The sequence below is a fragment of the Juglans regia genome, chromosome 2, assembly GCF_001411555.2.
Source record: "Juglans regia cultivar Chandler chromosome 2, Walnut 2.0, whole genome shotgun sequence".
NCBI lineage: Eukaryota > Viridiplantae > Streptophyta > Magnoliopsida > Fagales > Juglandaceae > Juglans > Juglans regia.
The window spans coordinates 12,803,103-12,822,752 of record NC_049902.1 but is presented as its reverse complement, the minus strand read 5'-3'; the positions used below and the strand labels follow the sequence as shown (position 1 = coordinate 12,822,752).

The 19,650-nt window shown below is 36.5% G+C and overlaps 1 protein-coding gene across 1 annotated transcript; it reads left to right on the top strand.

Annotated features, from left to right (window-relative positions):
- Positions 1-17,025: 17,025 nt before the first annotated feature.
- LOC108998002 lies at positions 17,026-17,727 on the top strand. The gene is made up of 2 exons (XM_018974411.1): positions 17,026-17,325; positions 17,443-17,727. Exons 1-2 carry the CDS (start codon positions 17,026-17,028, stop codon positions 17,725-17,727), a joined length of 585 nt encoding a protein of 194 aa, XP_018829956.1.
- Positions 17,728-19,650: the final 1,923 nt, after the last annotated feature.

The following is a 19,650-nucleotide window of genomic DNA, read 5'->3' as shown; positions in this document are numbered from 1 at the left end:
TTTCCTTTACGATGCTTTACGAAATGAAGCGAAAGACGTTTTACGAAAGCAAATGCTAAGTGTTCAAAGGTATAAGTATGTAAGGCCTCTCCTTGGCAGCCCTCTGTTCACACACCCAAAGTATTAGTTGTACCCATATGAATGGATGACTATACGCTGTATCTATTGTATGTATTTTCTAAGAAAATCCATGAACTGAAGAAAATGCATGTAAGACATGAAAACGGATGCTTTTATGGATCCTACAAACCGATACTTTCATGTACGCCATGAGGTGATGCTTATGGATGCCATGAAAGACGACGTTTAAGGTGATGCTTATGGATGTCACGAAAACCGACGTTTAAGCTCACGTATGTTTTTAAATGACGTTTTCTATGAATGAACTGTTAAATGAAGGATAAAGCTGAAATGAACTGAAAAAAAAAAGACGATTTTTGGGCTTACGCCTCAAACGATGTTTTTCCTCATGAAATGATATTTTCTCATGAAAAGAAAGGTTTTCTCATGAAAGGACTGTTAAAGGAAAGAAAGAACTGAATGAAAGCTCCAGCTCTTTAGAGCTGACATGAATGAATGAATGAATGAAAAGTAAGAAAGACATAAAAGCATGAAATGTATGAAGACACGTAAACATGAATGAATGAAAAGGGCACCAATGAATGGGCAGATTGCAATACCGGGTTAGTAGTACTGGTAGTGCACTTAGTGCTGCCCCTGACTGAAAAGGGATTCCCAACCCGTGGCCACGGGCGAAGTTCGGATCCAAAGAAAGACCGCTAACCCCAACACACGGGACGTAACAGTGTGTACTAGCCTATGAAAGTGATAAGAAGAATGTATGAATGCATGAATGTACGTATGCATGAACGCACGAACTCTTGAAGAAATGAAGGCACTGACGGGGGACACTTTTAAAGAAAAGAAAGCCCATTTTTAATGAAAAATTCCATCCAGTGATGTTTTCAAAAGAACGCATGTATGCATGTATGTATGTACGTATAGTATGTATTGCGTGATGAATACATGAATGAAAACCTATGTTGTTATATTTTAACTGTATGAAGTAATGCTTACGAGTCATCGACTCATTTTAGTTTTTATGCATGTCTCTTCCCCCACAGGAACTGAATGATCAGGACGGACACGGTCGATGGAGAAGAGCACGAAAGTCTAGGCATGAGTTTTAATTGTATGAGAGATCTTTTTATTGTAAGATTAATGTTTTTCGTTGTAAACCTCTTTTATGCTAAAAACACATTTTATTTTATAAACGTAGAGTCTTGCACCCTGGGTATGCAAGTAAAAATTTTTAAATCGAACGGTAATTCCCGTCGTCCTTTCTAAAATCATTTTGTAAAAAGTCCCACCACATAGACGGGCGTTACAAACATACAAAGGAAGAGATTCAGAAAAGAGAGGGGGGGATTCAACAGAGAGTGTTGGTTTTTCTTAATGATTAGGAAGAGCTTGAAAGTTAAGTTAAAGAAATTAGTCATGCATGTATGCTACTCTGCCTGTATTGGGAACTTTCAATTTTAATCTCATGTTGGTTACTAGAATCAAAATCAAATGAAGATTGATGTTGTGTTGGGGACTTTGCAAGTATGTTGTTAAAAGAGGCCTCACCTTGGTTAAGCTTGTAAGCGTTGTAGTTAGATTGGTCACTTGTAAAGTTGTTGTAATATGCAATGTTATGTAATATGCAATTTATGTGCTACACTGTACCAAACTTATGAGTATTCAATACATTACATATTTTTCCATAAATTCTCTGGTTTGTGGTTTTATTTACATAGCATTACATCTGTAAAATAAAAACAACATTGAATCATCTTCATTAAAAAGAAACAGTGAACCATTGTAGGAGCAGGAAAATAAGAAACTGCCATTAGTAAAAATAAACAACACGCAAAAATATAACTTCAGAAATAACTCATCATTCTTCATACAAAACATAACTTCAATTCTAGATTAAAAAGCATAACTTCACATTAATGTCATACAATTCATCCATTGGTCTAAAAATATATCATCAAATACATCAATTCAACCAAACTCGAAAACCTCAGCAACTATAAACAAGACTCCAAATCATCAACGACCTCAAGAAATCCAAAACCGAGCAAGCTTGCATCTTCTATAGTAGCAGTAGGAATAAAATTGATTCATCAATTGTCGTGAGAGGCATGATGTTGAGGATCCATGTGTAACACCTCATCCATTTGTAAAAATCACAACCACAACTAGAGAATTCAACATTCTCGAGGTATGTAAATAAATGTGTAATTACAAAAAATCACAAATATTAATATGAGAAAATGACAACTACAAATACGTAAAAATGAAAATTGCATACCAATGAAATAACACTTTGTTGTGATCCAGGCAATAACACCTCATCTGTTGGTACTGCAATGCCACTCGTGTAGTTGCCATCTTCCATTTGTTTCCTTATCTTTGAATACATACATTTTCTTAGAAATCAAATTCAAAAATATGCTTCACATAAATACAAATGAAGGAAAAATGAAATACATTTCTCCTCTTTCTTTTGCCACCGGTATGAGATTGGTTACTTTTAGTACGTCACTTCCCCATAACCTTTTCTATTGGAGGTGTCCTACTCTTCAATGAGTGCCTCCCTTTACCTCTACCAACGCTTGCAAGTACTAGCACTAGCACATTTTGCTAGTCCTAGTACGCTTTCAACATCATGTACCTCAGTACTAGCACTTGCAAGTCCGGGCTGGGGCTTCTTTTTTATGTAAATTAAATTCATTGCCTATAACTCTTGTGCCATATCCGTTGCATTATCATCACATTTTGCTATATTTGTAGCGACTTTGTAGCATAACTTAATCAACATAGAGTAGCTTTCAGCAGCTGATTTACCACTCAAATCATCGAAATTGCTCCTAATGAGAGCATACCTACTGTAATGTCCTCCTTCCATCTATCTATAATGTACTTTTAAGGCAATGCTCGGACATCTCACATTGAGAAAACAACAAGAATGTGCCTACATAAAATGACTCTTATCTAAAATGGGCCACACATGCACTTCACCTCACACTCATCTTCATTAAAGTATACCTGATATGTAACCCGCTTGATGCACTCCTTGGCTCATAGCTCGTCATTAACTTGATATGTAAAAATCGCCCCTTCTGTCTTGATGAGAATACAATGAGAATAGATAATCCCAAGATTTGAGACTGTACTTCCTTAAACTTAGAGTTAGTATACAATTCTTGAATTTGCTTCTCCACAGGTAAATGGGTTATATATGGAATGAAAAATTCTATTTGCAACTAGCTGGGGAAACCCTTGCGAAACCGGATGGTAAAATATATTTTTTTTACCTCTCTCTACATTTCGTTCTCTCAATTTATCTCTGTCAATTTTCTCCTACCCTCTTCTTTCTCTCTCTTTCTTCCTTTCGATTTCACAGTTTCACTCTCTTTTCGGCGCAACCCAAGTTTAATATCCCGAAAGTTCAATACCTCGAACAAGCTCGCACCAGTTGATTTCTCCATCAGAAACTGATCGAGTTCTTCCATTACAATGATGGAAGTTCCATAATGTTTATCTTCAAATCCAAATATGCAAGTTCATCTGCGGGATCCTACATATAATATAAAAAATACATTTAATAATTAATTAGCTGCGCAGAGAATGCACCAACCAACCTTTCTTCTCTTTTGATCACACCTCTGAGGTGCCTCTCCTCCTCCATCTCTCCAGATCACTCAGAGTAGCTTATTGCTAGCTGAAGCAGGTACTACACAAATATCTTCCTGTTCTTATCTTGGTGGGTAGTGCAGCTGTAGATTATATCAAAGAATTTTTTTTCCAAAATTTGAACTCATTACCAGAAATGACTGTAAGTATTTCCTTTTTTTTTTATATATATAAAAAAAGAAAATAATAACTAGTAATGGCGTTTTTCTTCTCAGATGAAATGTTCCGAGTTTCACTCTAACAAAGAAAAGTTAAAGATGGAAAGAATGAAATGATTTTTCCCGAATTTCACTCTAACAATGATTCAAAAATAAGTTCTCTGGAAGTTTGCTAGAATCATACGGCGGCTCTTCTCGGTGCTGGGCGAGTTGTGCTAACCGACATTGGGCTACTACTTCCTGGGCTGATAATGAAGTTGCTTTCTCTCCTTGAGATAATGGAGATTGCAAATTGCAGATGAATGGACAACGCCAACTGACTTTTTTTTTTAATGTAAAAGTTGATGGGAAAGAGATGGTAGATATACGAATAAAAAATGAGATTGTGTCAGCCGGTTGCACATCGATGCCGCATGGGCGGTTGTATCTAGCAGGGCTGATATGAAATTGTGTAGTTGAATAAGTGAAAGTCTGCTACCATTTCATTATCTACTTTCTTCCTTAGTACATTATCAAATTGATCAACGAACTCTTTCAATGTGGTCCCCGAATGCACTAAACCATCAAAAAATACATTCATGCTTTCCATTCTCTGAGTTGTGCTCATCCTAACCCTAAACGTATCTTTTAGATATACAGGAATCCAACACATTCACTCACTATATAGACTTTGAAGCCATATATGCTCATGTAAATTGTAAGTATCAAGAAACACCTCCCAAGAGTTCTCAAACTCATTGGGAGTTTGACAATCATAAACCATAGTTGTATTGGAAATATGAACCCAACTTCTCAGATAGTTTCTCATTATATGCCACAAATAATATCTGTGATGGGTGTTTGAAAAACTATTTCGATAGCATTTTTCATAGCCCTGTCTTGATCAATGATAATAACTTTTGGAGCTTTCCCATCCATGCATCTCAACCAAGTTTCAGATAACTAGACGAAGGTTTCAATATTTTTATTTGATATCAAACCTACTCTCAACAGTATGGACTGTCCATGATGGTTAATACTGACAAAAGGGGCGAATGACATGCCATATCGATTGTTAGGTATGTTGTATCAAATGTCACAACATCCCCAAAATACCCATACGTTGTTTTGCTATGTGCATCAGCCCAAAACATATTTTTTTTAAATCTTCCATCGTCATACAAATCCATCAACGAGTAAAAACCCTCATTCTTATACTGCATTCTCTCAAAATACCCACGAAGTGCATCAGCACCTCATTTGCCAAGTCTAAGGTTTCGGGTTTTGTCAATATAATTTCGTGCATCTTTCTCAATAAATGGAAGTTTCTTGAATCAACCAACCTCAACAATCAATGTGCCAGAACTTTTAGCCATACTTATGTCTGCCTCGTCATTAATGTCTAGTTGCCTCTTAATAGAATCATCAATAACTCGATTATAGCTAAAAAATCTTGCATTTCTTGGACTTAGGTCATGGTTGTGTGCATTCTTAACAATATTTATGCTCAACACCCCACCAACCAAGATTGTATTAATCTTCGCCTTACAATCAGTCTTCATTTTCGGTCGTGGTTTAGCGAGATTGGTAGTATGATTCCTTGTCTTCCCACCATACGCACAACCAAGTGTTACATATCTAACACTCCTATCCTAATCCCTTTTAGTTCTTTGGGTCATTATGCCAAACCCAACCTATTTTCCATATTTCTTATAGTACTCAATGAGTTCCTACTTAGTTTTAAAAAAAACATCCCAGTCGTTGGCTCTGAAACCTCCTTATCATCATTCCCTGACATTGGCTCTAACATCTCCTTATTAGCATTAGAGCTCGACATTGACTCTAAAACCTCCTCCATCAACATTAGAGCCCGACGTTGGCTCTAAAACCTTCTCATCATTCCTCAACATTGACTTTAATACGTCCTCATTAGCATTCCCCGGCGTTGGCTCTAATAACTCTTCATCTACATGTTTCTCTCTCACTTTTGGGGTATTTAGATAAGTACTGCTTTCAAAAGAAAACAGTGATCGCCTAGTAGATAGGGTGGGTTCAGCCACCTTGCTCATTTGATTACTTTTGCTATTTCTTTCCATCATGTTCATCACAAAAAAAAATCGTTGGTTCTAGTTCTTCCACACATAGTCTCTTTGTAATAATAAAGAGGAGAAAAAATTAATTGCATATGCATAAGTATCTATCTAATTACATATGAATAAGTATTGAAATGAGATTGTAGATCATGTCATGGGAATAAACCACTTGGATTCATGCTTCACCCAACCACTTTTGTGTTCGTACAAAATCACAATGGCCATATAAATTTACCGAATAATATTTCATTATATCATATATATATATATATATAAATCTGCCGAACCAAAAGAAATGCAAAAAAAAAAAAAAAAAAAAAAAAAAGGAATAAGAAAAATGAAGGTTCACCACACTTGGATTCACTCTTCACCCAACCACTTTTGTTCGTATAAAATCAAATGCCCGTATAATGTTCATTATATCCTAATATATAAATCTGCCGAATAAAAGAAATGAAAAAAAAAATTAACAAAAAAATGAAGGTTCAAAGGTTTCACATGGTCGGCGGTCGATGGTGGTGGAGGAGAAGATGATGTCAATTGTGGCGGATGGAGCTCGAATTAAAGAGAGCCAGGAAGAAATACTTCACATGTTGCTTGCAGAGTGATACACGAGGAAGCTGGTGGTGGAGGACAAAGCTCGAAGAGTGGCCGACTGCGTTGGACAAGAGAGACATTGGAGAAAGTTTTGTCAAGATCTATATGAAATTTAACCAAAATCGTAGGAGAAATTACAAAAAGATCTGTTTCTTGTGCATGTAGGCCCCCAATGGGGATTGTATGTAGAGGTATTCAACCCAAAAATCATACACAACTTCTTCATCCCGAAGACCTAAACTAAGTTTCACCAGTTTTAACTTTTCCTTATTTTCAGATAGATTTCGAAAATACTACCACTCAAAAGATGAAACCATTTAATCCCAACCATGTCCATCTAAAACATTAGATTAAAAAATCCCCCCATATTGAGTTATAAAATTTTTTTCTTGATTTTTGTCAAAGATTTCAACTTGGGAAAAGAGGGAACACTAAAAAGGACTTCAATTACCAATCAACACATGGAGATAAACCAAGACATGCATGAAACTCAGTGGATTTAGAAGCAAAATGTTGGATGTGGAACGTAATGGTAGAAAATGGTTGCCCTTACGAAGTGAACACAACTTCTAAATGTTGGATGGATTTGTAGTTATGGTTGGGTGTGGAACGTAAAGGTAGCAAAAAAAATATAGGTCTGAAAGATCTGGAGGTAAAAATAGTATATTTCTTGGGTAAAAAATTGAACACGTCAGTATGCCTTGGAGACCACATAAAAGTGCAAGTATTGGTAGTACTATTAGGGAAGTAAGATTTTTGGTCTAGATTGAAAAAATCAACTTGACGGGCTAGTTTCTGTTGAATAGGGCCAGACCAATTAGGAGACAAGTCCGTCTCGATTTGTAAGTATATAAAATCTCAAGTTTCAATCAGGTGCTAGGTAAGATTTTTTCACCCTAGACTTGATTGAACCGACCAAGCTAAATATATAAATTTTTTAAATAACTTTTTATATATTATTTTATAATGAGATTTAACTAGTTATATAATTAATTATGTAATTTTATTTTAATCTAATTATTCATGTTTATATTATATAAAATATTAAATGTTAAGAGTTTCAAGATAGGATATGGACAATGATAATAATATACACTTTAATTTCCTAGACTTAATTAAAATACTTGAGTATATCTTTGTAATATACCATTGACAACATATAAAATGTTACATATGCTATTAACTAATATGTCTTGTAAGATATATTAGTTAATAGAGTACTATTACTAGGTTACCAAAACTTACCGATCAGATGGTTCTCTTGACGTGGCAGCATCATGTAGTGCCACGTGATTTATTAAAAAAAATACAAAAAATTATATTCAAACTAAAAGGGCATCCAAAAATACAAAAAAAAAAAAAAAAAGGACTGAAACTCTAGGTTCGCTCTGCCTTTTGTGTTTAGGTTTTTAAATTTTTTTTAATAAATCACATGTCATCACATTGTGGTGCAAGTTAAGAGAAAAATCTAAATGGTAAGTTTTAGATGACTAAGAAGTATTATTCTAGAATAAGTTATGTTGGGTAATGGGGCACACAAACTTGGAAATAAAATGGATAACTTGCTAGCAAAAATGACAATAACAACGATGACAATAAAGACAGGCAAACATTCTCTCTCTCTCTCTCTCTCTCTCTCTCTCTCTCTCTCTCTATACATAAGATGAAAAGAACATTTATGATAAGTAAGAGCATTCCCATCCCGTTTCCTGAAGCTTCATTTTCTCTAGATTTTAAGGTTTACATTTGGGGTTTTTCCCAAATGTATGCACCATTCGGCTTCCCATTTTAGCGCTTGGTTTTGGGGATGCTATAGTGGTCCCCAGAACCACTGTACATCCCAATCCTCCCCTTCGGTTTCTCATCCCGCACAATGTCTCTCTTCCTCAACCTCCTTGCTACCGACCGTTGTTCGCCTCCCCATCCAGCAATCCCTCTGATCGTAGTCTTCGATAAGGCTCACACACACACACACACACTCTCTCTCTCTCTCTCTCTCTCTCTCTCTCGTCACACTTAGTCTCCGGTAAGGATGCTCTGTGTCGATTCATCTTCTTCCTAGCATACACCCATGTTGCTTCATTGTTTTCAGATTCCATAGCCTTTTACATCCATATGATGTTGTGCTTTACTCTGTAATTTAACTCGATGCTGATGCCGTGCTTTACTCGATTTTCTTGGGTTTGATTTACACCTTGTCTTGGCTTGTGATTTAGTTGAATTTTCTTGTTCTGTAAGTCGAGCCTATAGCACCAAGTTGAACCTCTATGTTCTACGGTTTTAATTTGATTTCACTATCTTTGCATTCATTATTTTTGTTTTCATTATTTTTCATGCTTTCATTTTCACTTGAAATACTTCGGGACATTGATACACCATGTTCTGAGTTGGATCCTTGTAGTACTATCGATCATGTATAAAAAAATTTGAGGCACTACAGTTTTTATTGTTTCCTTTAGTTGGAGATACCAATTTTGAGCCATTGCAGTTTTGAGCCACTGCAGTTTTTATGTAGTTCCTTCACTTTCTTTCAATCTTCTATTTTGGTTTTTTCATTCATTTATTTTGTTTTTTTCATTCATTTATTTTGTCTATAACCACAAATATTGTATTGAGATTATGTAGGAGAAAGTGCTTGTAATTTATCTAAAATGAATAATGTTTTTTTTTTTTCATTCTTGATTGTATCATCTTTAGTCATACCAACATAAAGACGTGGGCATATTTTAAATGTCATCATTGGTGAATCATGCTACTTAGTCTAGACATATTGACTTATGTGATTGAGGATGAATAACAACATTTTATCATCTAGGATTAGCCATACTTTCTAGCCAATGGTACTTTTCCTTTTCTAAACTGCTATTGTGAATGATTCCAATTCTATAAGCCATCAAAGCATGAAAAATTTAGTGCCTATTTAGCTTGTATTTAGTGTTACCAGTGAGATAGACATCATTCATTCAACAACACCATCCACCCAAATGCATGCAATTCCATGGAGCTAAGTCTTGTTGGATTATTAAGTCCTGACTTTAAGCAGCATGTGGTCTTGCAGAGCTGTCTCTAATTAATCTATTCGCCTCTCATTTATGAGACTATACGGATAAGCCTTTTGTGGACTCTTTTGATGGTAATGTAAATAGATGATGATAGGCATTGAGTGGTGGTCCACAATCATCATATATATTGGCTTGGCTGCATATGTATTCATCATGTTATATTTGTATAGGTTAATTTTATAGGATGTGTCTTAAGTAAGTTTTTATATGAATCACTTAATTTTAGTTCTACCTTTATCCTTTGTAGCTTTTGGTGTTAATTTAAGCCTATTTTCCTGGGCTACATGTCTAGTGTAAGGTTGTGATGATGGTTCTAATTACTCCATGGGAGGGGGTTAATTCACAAGTGTTATTAATGGGGCTCCATCGATATGGCAAGTTAAATCAAACCCGAATGACCACCAACTATTTTGTGATAGTTTTTAGAAGAGGCAACCGGGGTTTAAAGTTTTGCAGCCATTCGAGGTTGGGCTTTTGTCTTACGCATGCTGTAAATAATATAAAAAAAAAAACCATTATGAGCCCCATGGAACACACATTCGTTATGAAAGTGGATGAGAATGCTCTTATTCATTTAGCATCGATTCAGTTTGTTTACTATCACTATCTATTTCTTAAGTGACTAGGATTTATTCATGTGATGTTCATTTATTCGACACAGCCATTTAGCATTACTTTCTGTTATGATCATTACTTTCTGACTTTCTCATTTTTGTTTTGATCATAACTTTCTTACTTTCTCATTTTTATTTTTATGTTCTTATTCATTTTGCATGCTGCTCAGTATTGAGTTTTGTCACTGTTTTAATCCATATATTGCTTATCTCATTTCTGTTTTGACAAAGCCTTGTGATATTTGCATGTTGATTTCCTGCTATTTGGATTTTGGAAATTGAAGAAGTTTGCCAGACACGTTGTGAATTACTGATGTGGATGCATTATTTTATTTGTTTCTTTAGAACATTCTATTTTAATCCATATATTGCTCACTCATTTATGTTTTTATGGTCTATTCATTTGCATACTACTCAGTATTGTTTGGATTTTGTAAATTATAACCCATGAGTGTTATGTTGTGATTTAGTAATATTGCTCAGGTTTTTTGTTGGATTAGAGCATTCTTGTCATTGGATTTTCCTTCTCTAACCCCATCGACTGTAATGATGACAAAGTCTCGTGGGGACACAGGAAGTTTGGCACATACCTCCACGACATGGTAATTCGAACGGCCAATAAGTAGTGGCAACCAATTGTTGCAGCCATTTGAGGGTGCCAAATTTTCTATATTTTACCATTCGATTCTTGAGTTGGCTTGCAAAATCACGTCGCTATTGTTCTTAAGTGTCTAACATGTCTACTAACCGTTGTGTGTCTACAATTTCTTAGATATTGATTCACAAGACCATGAACATATGTACTTCACCAACCTCCTCAAATTGACCACACTTACGGTGGTCAAAGTCAATAATCTCCTGTGACTTTTGATGGCTCTCCACCCCCACCCCCACCCCAAGTAGAGCCTCTCTTTGTAAGAAAATTAGCTAGGGGTGTGAATTTCACTCCTGAAGACGACAAGTTACTTGTCTCAGCGTGGATGAATAGTAACGTTGATGCCATCCAGGGAACAAATAAAAAACACGCCCAACTTTGAAAAAAAATTAGTCAATACTTCAATAAGTACAAAGAAAGTACAATTGAGCAGAGTGTTGTGTTCTTAATACATTGGTCGGCCATTCATAAGGTGATCAATAAATTTTGTGCTAAATTGGCCCAAATCGAAGGGTTAGATCAAAGTGGCATGACCAAGCAAGACAAGGTATAACCATTCACTTTTATATGCTTTTGGCATTTTCTTTTTTATAAGTTATGTTTCCTTTATATGCTTGGTCATTAATTTTGCCCTGTTATTCTTTCATTGCAAGTTTGACAAAGCAAAGATCATGTACCAATCGTTGGAGAAAACCTCCTTTCAGTTCGAGCATTGTTGGCACATGTTGAAAGACCAACCCAAATGGATTCAACGTTGCACAGAGGACGGTCCAAAGTGAAGGTCGACGATGTCCCTAACCCCAACTCATACCTTAGTTGTTGCTGTAGATTCAGTTTTGATATCGAGGCCAAGAATGTTCTGGACAATGATATCATTGAATTGGAGAGGCCAATGAGAGGAAAGTTGAGAAAGCAAAACGTAAGGCCCAAGGCAAGTCAGCAGAGGAGATTGTTGAGCTGAGCAAGTTAAAATATACTCTTCTGGAGGAGTCAGGCACTTAAGAGAAAAGAGTTTTTTCGGCACAAGACTGAGAAGATGCAATATGATCAAGAAAGAGAGAGAAATAAAATTCGACTAGAGGATGAGAGACTGAGGTTGGAAGTCGAGAAATTGGAATTCGCTTGGAGGGAAGTGGATGAGAGACTGGGGAGAGAGCGGTTGGAGAGAGAGGAGAAAATCATACTGATTAATGTGAGTACCTTGCCTGGACTACAACGGATATATTTCCAGCAACGTCAAAGGGAAATCGTGACGAGACACAATGCTGAACAAACGACTTTGTTTCTTTATGTAATTTGTTTGTTATTGAGGCAAAGTAGAATTTGTATAATTTTGAAAACATTAATCAGTGAGTTTGAGACTGAGGTTGGCTGTTATTGTTAAACACTTGGATGTATGTATGTTATACTTTGTACCTTTGGTGGTATTTTCTAGAAGCTTAAAGATGTTGACAATGAATTTGTGCATGGATAGAATCTATTAATAAGTTCGGCACTACAACTGCTTAAACTATTATAGATAATCAACATATTACAACAATAATTTGCATGTTCTTGAAGAAAACATGTTTCAGGGAACGTAAATTAAAGAAGCATGAATATATAGTCACTACTAATAGGAAGATAAAATATAATGGATTGCTCCTAGTCTATTGTTGGAAATAAAATTGCCATTGATGTTCAATTAGATATGCTTGGAACTAATGATTTGCCGAGATGTCTCTAATTTTATGATGACGCTGAATGAAGTCCATAAGTTCGGTTGTAGGATTGCACGACAGTTCTGGAATATCATCATCAACTTGATTGTACTCAATGTTTGGACTCTAATTATCATCATGCTAGTCTTCGATGATCATGTTATGTAGAATAACACAAGCTTGAATTATATTTGTTAGCTCCTTCATCTTGAACATTCGTGAAGGTCCACGAACGATTGCAAATCGTTGTTGAAGGATCCCAAATGCATGCTTTACATCATTTCTTGCTGATTCTTGTGCTGCTGCAAAATTTTTCTTCTTATTCCTTTGTGGAGATGAAATCGTCTTCACAAATGTTGTCCACTTTAGATAAATACCATTGGCAAAGTAGTATCCCATAGTGTAGTCATTGCCATTGATTGAGTAATTTACTGGAGGAGCACGCCCTTGGGCAAGTTTTGTGAAAATAAAATATCTCTCTAGTACATTGATATCGTTATGCAAATCAGGCATACCAAAAAATGCATACCATATCCAAAGATCATATGAAACAACCACTTCTAAAATAATAATTAGTTCACGACTGTGACTGAAGTACATACATTTCCAGGCGGCGGGAGAATTTGTCCACTTCCAATGCATGCAATCAATACTTCCCAGCATCCTTAGGAATCCATGTTGTTTACCAACCGCGAACAATCGAGCAATATCATTGGCATTTAGAGACCACAAATATTTATTAGAAAAAGTATTTACGATTGTCTTCACAAATGTTTTTAGGCTCTCAATTGCGGTGCTTTCTCCAATTCGTATGTATTCATCCATAAAATCACCAGTGGCTCCATACGCGACGATTCTAAGTGATGCGGTTATCTTTTGCATAAAAGATAAACCTAGTCTTTCAGCATTATCTCTTCTTTGGATGAAGTAGGGCTCGTAAGTCTCTACCTCATGTTGAATACGACGAAATAGTAGACGACTCATACAAAATCTCCTTTGAAATAGATTCGAGAGATATACTGGTTCTTCTGCAAAATAGTCACGAAATAGTCGTTCATGCCCTTGAATATGTTCACGGCGAATATATTTACGAAGTTTGTGATTGCCACGATACCTCGATGTTGATCCGCCATCATCATTAAGAGTAACATCCAACTCATCTTTAGAGGATAAGTTAAGCAGCAATTTGTGAAAGAACGGACGAGTCATTTAATAAAGGGAGTGGAAGATGAGGTCGGAATGGCAAATTTCTCTTTAAGATGAAATCAGATTTGGGTTCCTGAGAATGTGAATGGAACAAAAATGCCTATTTATTCAGAAAAAAAGTGATTGTTACATATAGAACAAATAATGTTACCGTTAGAAGGTAGACAAAAAATGTTACCATTGGAGAAATGACAAAAAAGGTTACCGTTGTAGAAATGACAAAAAATATTACCATTGGAGAAATGACAAAAAATGTTATCATCGTCACGCAGAGAAGATGTGTTACAATTGGAGAAAGGGAAAAAAAATATTACCGTTTTATAAAATGACAAAAATGTTACGGTTAGACAAATGCAAATAAAATATTACAGTTATGTGGACAAAACCATATTAAAAAATACCATCGCATCGGAAAATGCACATATTCAAAAAAAATTATTATTTTTAATATCGTAATAGTGTGAAAACTATTATTGTACCTGAGAAAAAAAAAATCGTGTAAGTGTGATATTAATTAGTAGAATGTGATATTTGAAAAAGACAAAAGAGTTAGTAGTTAAGAATGGAAATGGAAGTGAGAGAAAAAACTAATAAAGAAAGAATAGAAAAATAGTATTTTAATAGAATAGATAAATGATAGGAAATGAGATGTATGAGATTTCTTAAAGATGAATAAAATTTAGGAGAAAATTATAGGAAGTGTGATTTCTAGCCAAATTTTAGGAAATATTATAGGAAACCAGATATGAATGCTCTAAGGCCAAATGATAAAAGAGCATTTAGGGGGCGAATGAAAGAAACGTTTAATGCCACCAGCATAGGCACAAATGTGCATGAGGACACCTTAACCAGTGAAGAATCCTCCACTATAAATAGCCCTATAAACAAGGTCAAAATCTTCTTGAACCCCCGTTTCATTGTCTTTGCTCACAAAGTTTGTTCCATTCAGGGTCTCTAAATTTAAGCATCAGAATCATTCTAAACTTGGGGTACTCCTAATATAGTTATCTTCTATCATGCATACTAGCTTAATCAACGAAGGAGGTGATTATTGGTATCAGAAACTATACTAACATGTTGTATTACTTGCCATTAATTGGTAAATCTAACTTGAATCACCCAAGACATTCATTAAAGGCACATTTTGTAAGCACTCACAGATTAAATGGCATAAAAGTGGCACAACAAAAAAAGAGGCCAACATATAGGGAATTGAAAGTTTCCTTACGTGAACGTTGCATGCTCTGCTAGGGTTTACGCTGTGCGGCGCAAGTCTTTGTGGGCAGTGATGAGCAGCCCTCCGGTGGCCTCTGGTACCGACGGGGTGGACAAGATTCTGGCAGGGCTAGAATATTCAGTCGGTAATGAGAACAGTGAGCGGCGAACGTTTGTGGAGGAGTTGTAGCAGCCTATCCCTCCTCCAAAATTTAAGCTTTCAGTTCGGCGTCCTGATGTAATCAACGGTGAACTTTGATTTATTTTCTTAAATATTGAGATGGAAAAGGTAGCCGAAGATTTGAAATTTGCTTTGGTACTTAAGTTTTTGTCCTCCAAACCATCCATTGATGTTTTACGGAAACATATTATTAAAACTTGGGGGTTTAGTGAGGTGCCAATGATTAGTTTTATGGATGACTTTCACGTCCTTTTACACCTTGTGAACGAGAAAGATTACTTCCATGCTTGGGCACGTGAAGGCAGGGTGGTGGCAGGCGTTCCATTTCGTTTGTTCAATTGGTCGGTGGGTTTTGATCTAAAGAAAGAACCATCCATTGCTTCTCAATGGATTTTTTTGCCTGGTCTCCCTTTACATTTGTACAGGCTGGATTGCCTCCAGAGTTTTGCTACATGTTTTGGTAAGTTTTTGGGAACGGATAATGCGACCGTTTATAGAACACAAGCCAAAGGGGCACGGTTGTGTGTTGCAGTCGATCTCAGAGACGAGCAGATAAAAGACTTTCCTGTGATGTTTGGATCACATCAGATATGGCAGTTGGTGGTCTATGAGAAGCCAGGTTTTTATTACAACAAATGTTTTAGGCAAGGTCATACTGAGGTGGCTTGTAGAATGGTTCAGCGTGTAAACTGTGGTCACCATAGGAAAAAGCATAGAAAAGGGGATGGGAACAAGGAAGATGCTAAAACTTGGAAGGATGTGGGTCGGAAGTACCCTGTTGTTGTGATAAATCATGAAGATGGCATTGCAAAATTAACTATTGAGACAAACCCAGAGTCTACGAACAAAGCCGAGTGCAGTAAGGCAGGGGAAAAAGCAGAGGAGGGTGAAAAAGAAATTATGAATGTTGATAAACCGTTTCTGATGGCTAGCAGAGAAGGGGAGTGTGTTAGTGGGTAGGGGGCTCTTCTTCTCTTGTCCCAGGTTTCCCTGATGTGAACAACCCAGCATCTAAATCGATGAAGCAACGATCCGCCGCCTTAGATGTCCAGCATGAGTTTGTTATTCAAATTCCTGTGGAGGAAAATGTGGTTGGTTATTTACTCGAGGACGTTCCTGCTGTTACGCAAATGGATACTGGCCAGAAATTGAATGAAGCTCGCACCCAAGATAGTGATGATGATTGCGAGGAAGTTTGGTGCGATTGTATTCAACAGGTGCAAGTTGATTTTGAAAAGGTGCAAGAGGATTTGGAGAACTCTCGGAAGCAGGTTTACCAGGGGGAGAGGGCACAGGTTTATGTTTCTGATAATGAAGAGGGTGCTCTACCTGCTGTGATGGGAAAAGAAAAAATTTATGATTCGGATGTGGACCATATTATGGCAAATGGGAAATCAAATCCGAAGGAGGACATGACTCTGAGAAAATGACCTCGAGTTCACAGTTGAACTTATGACTGATAGAATTCTTTTCTGGAATATTAGAGGGATGGGCAGTTCTAGAGGAAGATTGAAGAAGCTGCTTCTTAAATTTAAGGCTTCTTTATTTGCTATCTTGGAACCTTTTGTGGATGATAATCGTATGGCTTCTCTTGGGTGTTTTTTGGATTTTAATCATTATGCCTCAAATGCCAATTAGGGTGGTAAGTTGTGGGTGTTCTGGAATAACCCAAACATTTTTGAAATTGTGCTTTGTACGTGTCAAACCGTGTCTGGTTGGTTTAAATGGGATGCGCACCGTGCTATTGTTACTTTTGTCTATGCTAAGTGCTCATATGTTGATAGAAAAGAACTTTGGCATGACTTAGAAGAGAGGACCGACATGGACCACCCTTGGTTAGTTTTGGGTGATTTTAATGTTATTCGCAGAGATTCGGAAAGAGTTGGTGGGAATCCTCGACCTCTTATTTCGATGTTAGAATTTAACAACTATATAGATCATTGTGGTCTGTTGGAGACATCTAGTTCTGGCCAGAACATGTCTTGGTGTAATGGGCATCGGAGAGTGTCTAGAAGTTGGGCAAAACTTGATAGAGTGCTCATGAATAATGTTTTTGCCAGCCTCTTTCCTTCTGTTCACTTCAATTATTTGAGCCATAAATCTTCTGACCATTGTCCGATGGTAGTGTTCTCAGATCATCTTGCTACTTCCTATGGCCCTTCTCAATTTCGTTTTCTAAATATGTGGTGTTTACATGATGGCTTCTTAATGTGTGTGAAGGACGCTTGGAATAAATAGGATGTGGCGTCTGGGCTTCTTAAGTTTTCTATTCGTCTGAAAAGAACCAAGCTAGCGGTTCGTGCTTGGAATAAAAATGTTTTTGGTAGGGTGGATGTGAATATTCGTGCGCTGGAAGAGAGGTTAGATTTTCTGGAAAACCAGCTTCAATCTGGTTTCTCTGAGGAGCTTGAGGATGATTTTGTGGCTACAAAGACCGAGATAGAAATATGGGAGAAAATGGAAGCTTCTCGTCAGAGGCGCACTAAGGGGCTTCTCGTCAGAGGCGCACTAACACCGAGATAAAAAGAAATGGTTGACTGAGGGAGATAAAAACTCAGTTTTTTCATTCGGTTATTAACCAGAGGCACACTAAGGGGCATATTAATAAAATGGTCCTTGTTAATGGGAGAGTTTTGAATTCTGCTGAAAAGGTTCATGAGGAGGCTGTGGTTTTTTTTCGTAATTTCCTTTCCGACGTTTCTATAGTGGAACATTACGATTTGTCGAGGATTATTGAGAAGAAAATTTCAGATGAAGAAAATTGCTGGTTATGCGCGGCATGTGAAGCAAGCTGTTTTTTCTACTCCAAAGAATAGTAGTCCAGGGCCTGATGGTTTGGTTTTGGTTTTTATATGTCTTGCTGGGATATTATCAAAGAGGATGTGCTGGAGACTGCTAGAGATTTGTTCAGAGGTGCTCCTCTATCTAGGTTTTATTCTTCCTCTTTTATTGTTCTTATTCCGAAAGTGCTTGAGCCTTCCAGTTTTGATGAATTTCGTCCTATTAGTTTGTGCTCTGTGGCTTATAAAATATTTTCGAAGATTATTGTGAATCGTCTTAATTCTAATCTTGATAGTTTGGTCTCTCATGAATAAGGTGCGTTTATTCCTGGGCGTAGTATTTTTTAGAATATTACTCTTGCTTAGGAGATGGTTCAGTCGCTGCATAAAAAAACTTTTGGTGGTAATGTTTTGATAAAACTTGATATGGCCAAGGCGTATGATAGGGTGAATTGGGATTTTTTAATGCATGTGATTCGAGCTTTTGGTTTTTCTAAAAATGTTTGCCAGATTATTGCTAATTGTGTGCAGTCTCAGTAGTTTTCTGTTATGATGAATGATACCTTCAAGGGTTTTTTTCAGTCTGCTAGGGGTCTTTGTCAAGGGGATCCTCATTCTCCTTATCTTTTCATCCTCATGGAAGAAGTGTTGACTAGGCTTCTCAAAAAACATTTTGAAGAAGGTTGGATTGGCAAATTTAGTCATCCTATTGGGAGGTTTTGCGCAAGGAGCTTGAGGGAATAAATTTTGTAGTGGCTCATCAATTTCGAGAAGGTAATAGTGCAGCGGATTTTCTTGCTAGAGAAGGTGAAATGGGTACAAATGTCACGTATAATGGTAATCAAGACCTTCCCAAGTATTTAAAAGGTATTGTGCAACTAGATTTTCTAGGCATTCTGTATTTTCGTCGTTAGTCTGCGTTTCCAAGTAGTTTTTGTCTTTCTGTTTTTTATTTTGCTAGGCTTTTTTAGATTTTTTATGTTTTGGTATAGGCCTTTTAGTTTTTTCCATGTTTCCGTGTTTATTTATAGGCTTGTTTAGACTGTTTGCCTTTTTGTTTATTTTGTTTCAGTTTCTTGGTTGGTTTGGGAAGTTTTTGTTTTTATTTCTTATCTGTAAACTCCCTTATACCTGACTTGTAACTACGGTATTCCTCTGCCATAAGTGAGAGTTTATCAATAAACTTGGGACGAGGCCACTACCTTATGGCTACCAGCTCTTTGTTAAAAAAAAAAAAAAAGGGCAAACATATGGGGCCATTGACTGTGAAACAACTTTAATTTAGGATCATAGCTACATCTCATATGAGTAAACACTTTCAAGCAAATGTATGCTTTTAAAGAGATTCGGAATAAGTATCCAATGTTTAGAGGAATGTGAACCACAATGCAATTTAGTGAAGATTGTGCACCTATAAATTGCCAAATGATAACATGAGAGAACTAAAGGGTTCCTTAAAATAACATACCATTAGGTGACGGTCACACAATGAGCAGAAGCTAGGATATGGGCAAAGCCGCAAGAGTTTTGCTACTCATCATCCTCACACACTACACATTACATTTTGTTTTTAATTTTATTCTTCTTAAACTTATTAAATTTTTCTACTCATCATCCATATGTCACATATTTGGTAAGAGTAAAAAAAAAATGTGGTATGTGGAGA

Bases quoted from the DNA above. Each gene is read 5' to 3' on its own strand.
- LOC108998002 (XM_018974411.1), top strand. From the start codon at position 17,026: ATGGACCACCCTTGGTTAGTTTTGGGTGATTTTAATGTTATTCGCAGA. The intron at 17,326-17,442 runs GTAGTGTTCTCA...TGGAATAAATAG, and splicing joins CTTCTGACCATTGTCCGATG to GATGTGGCGTCTGGGCTTCT.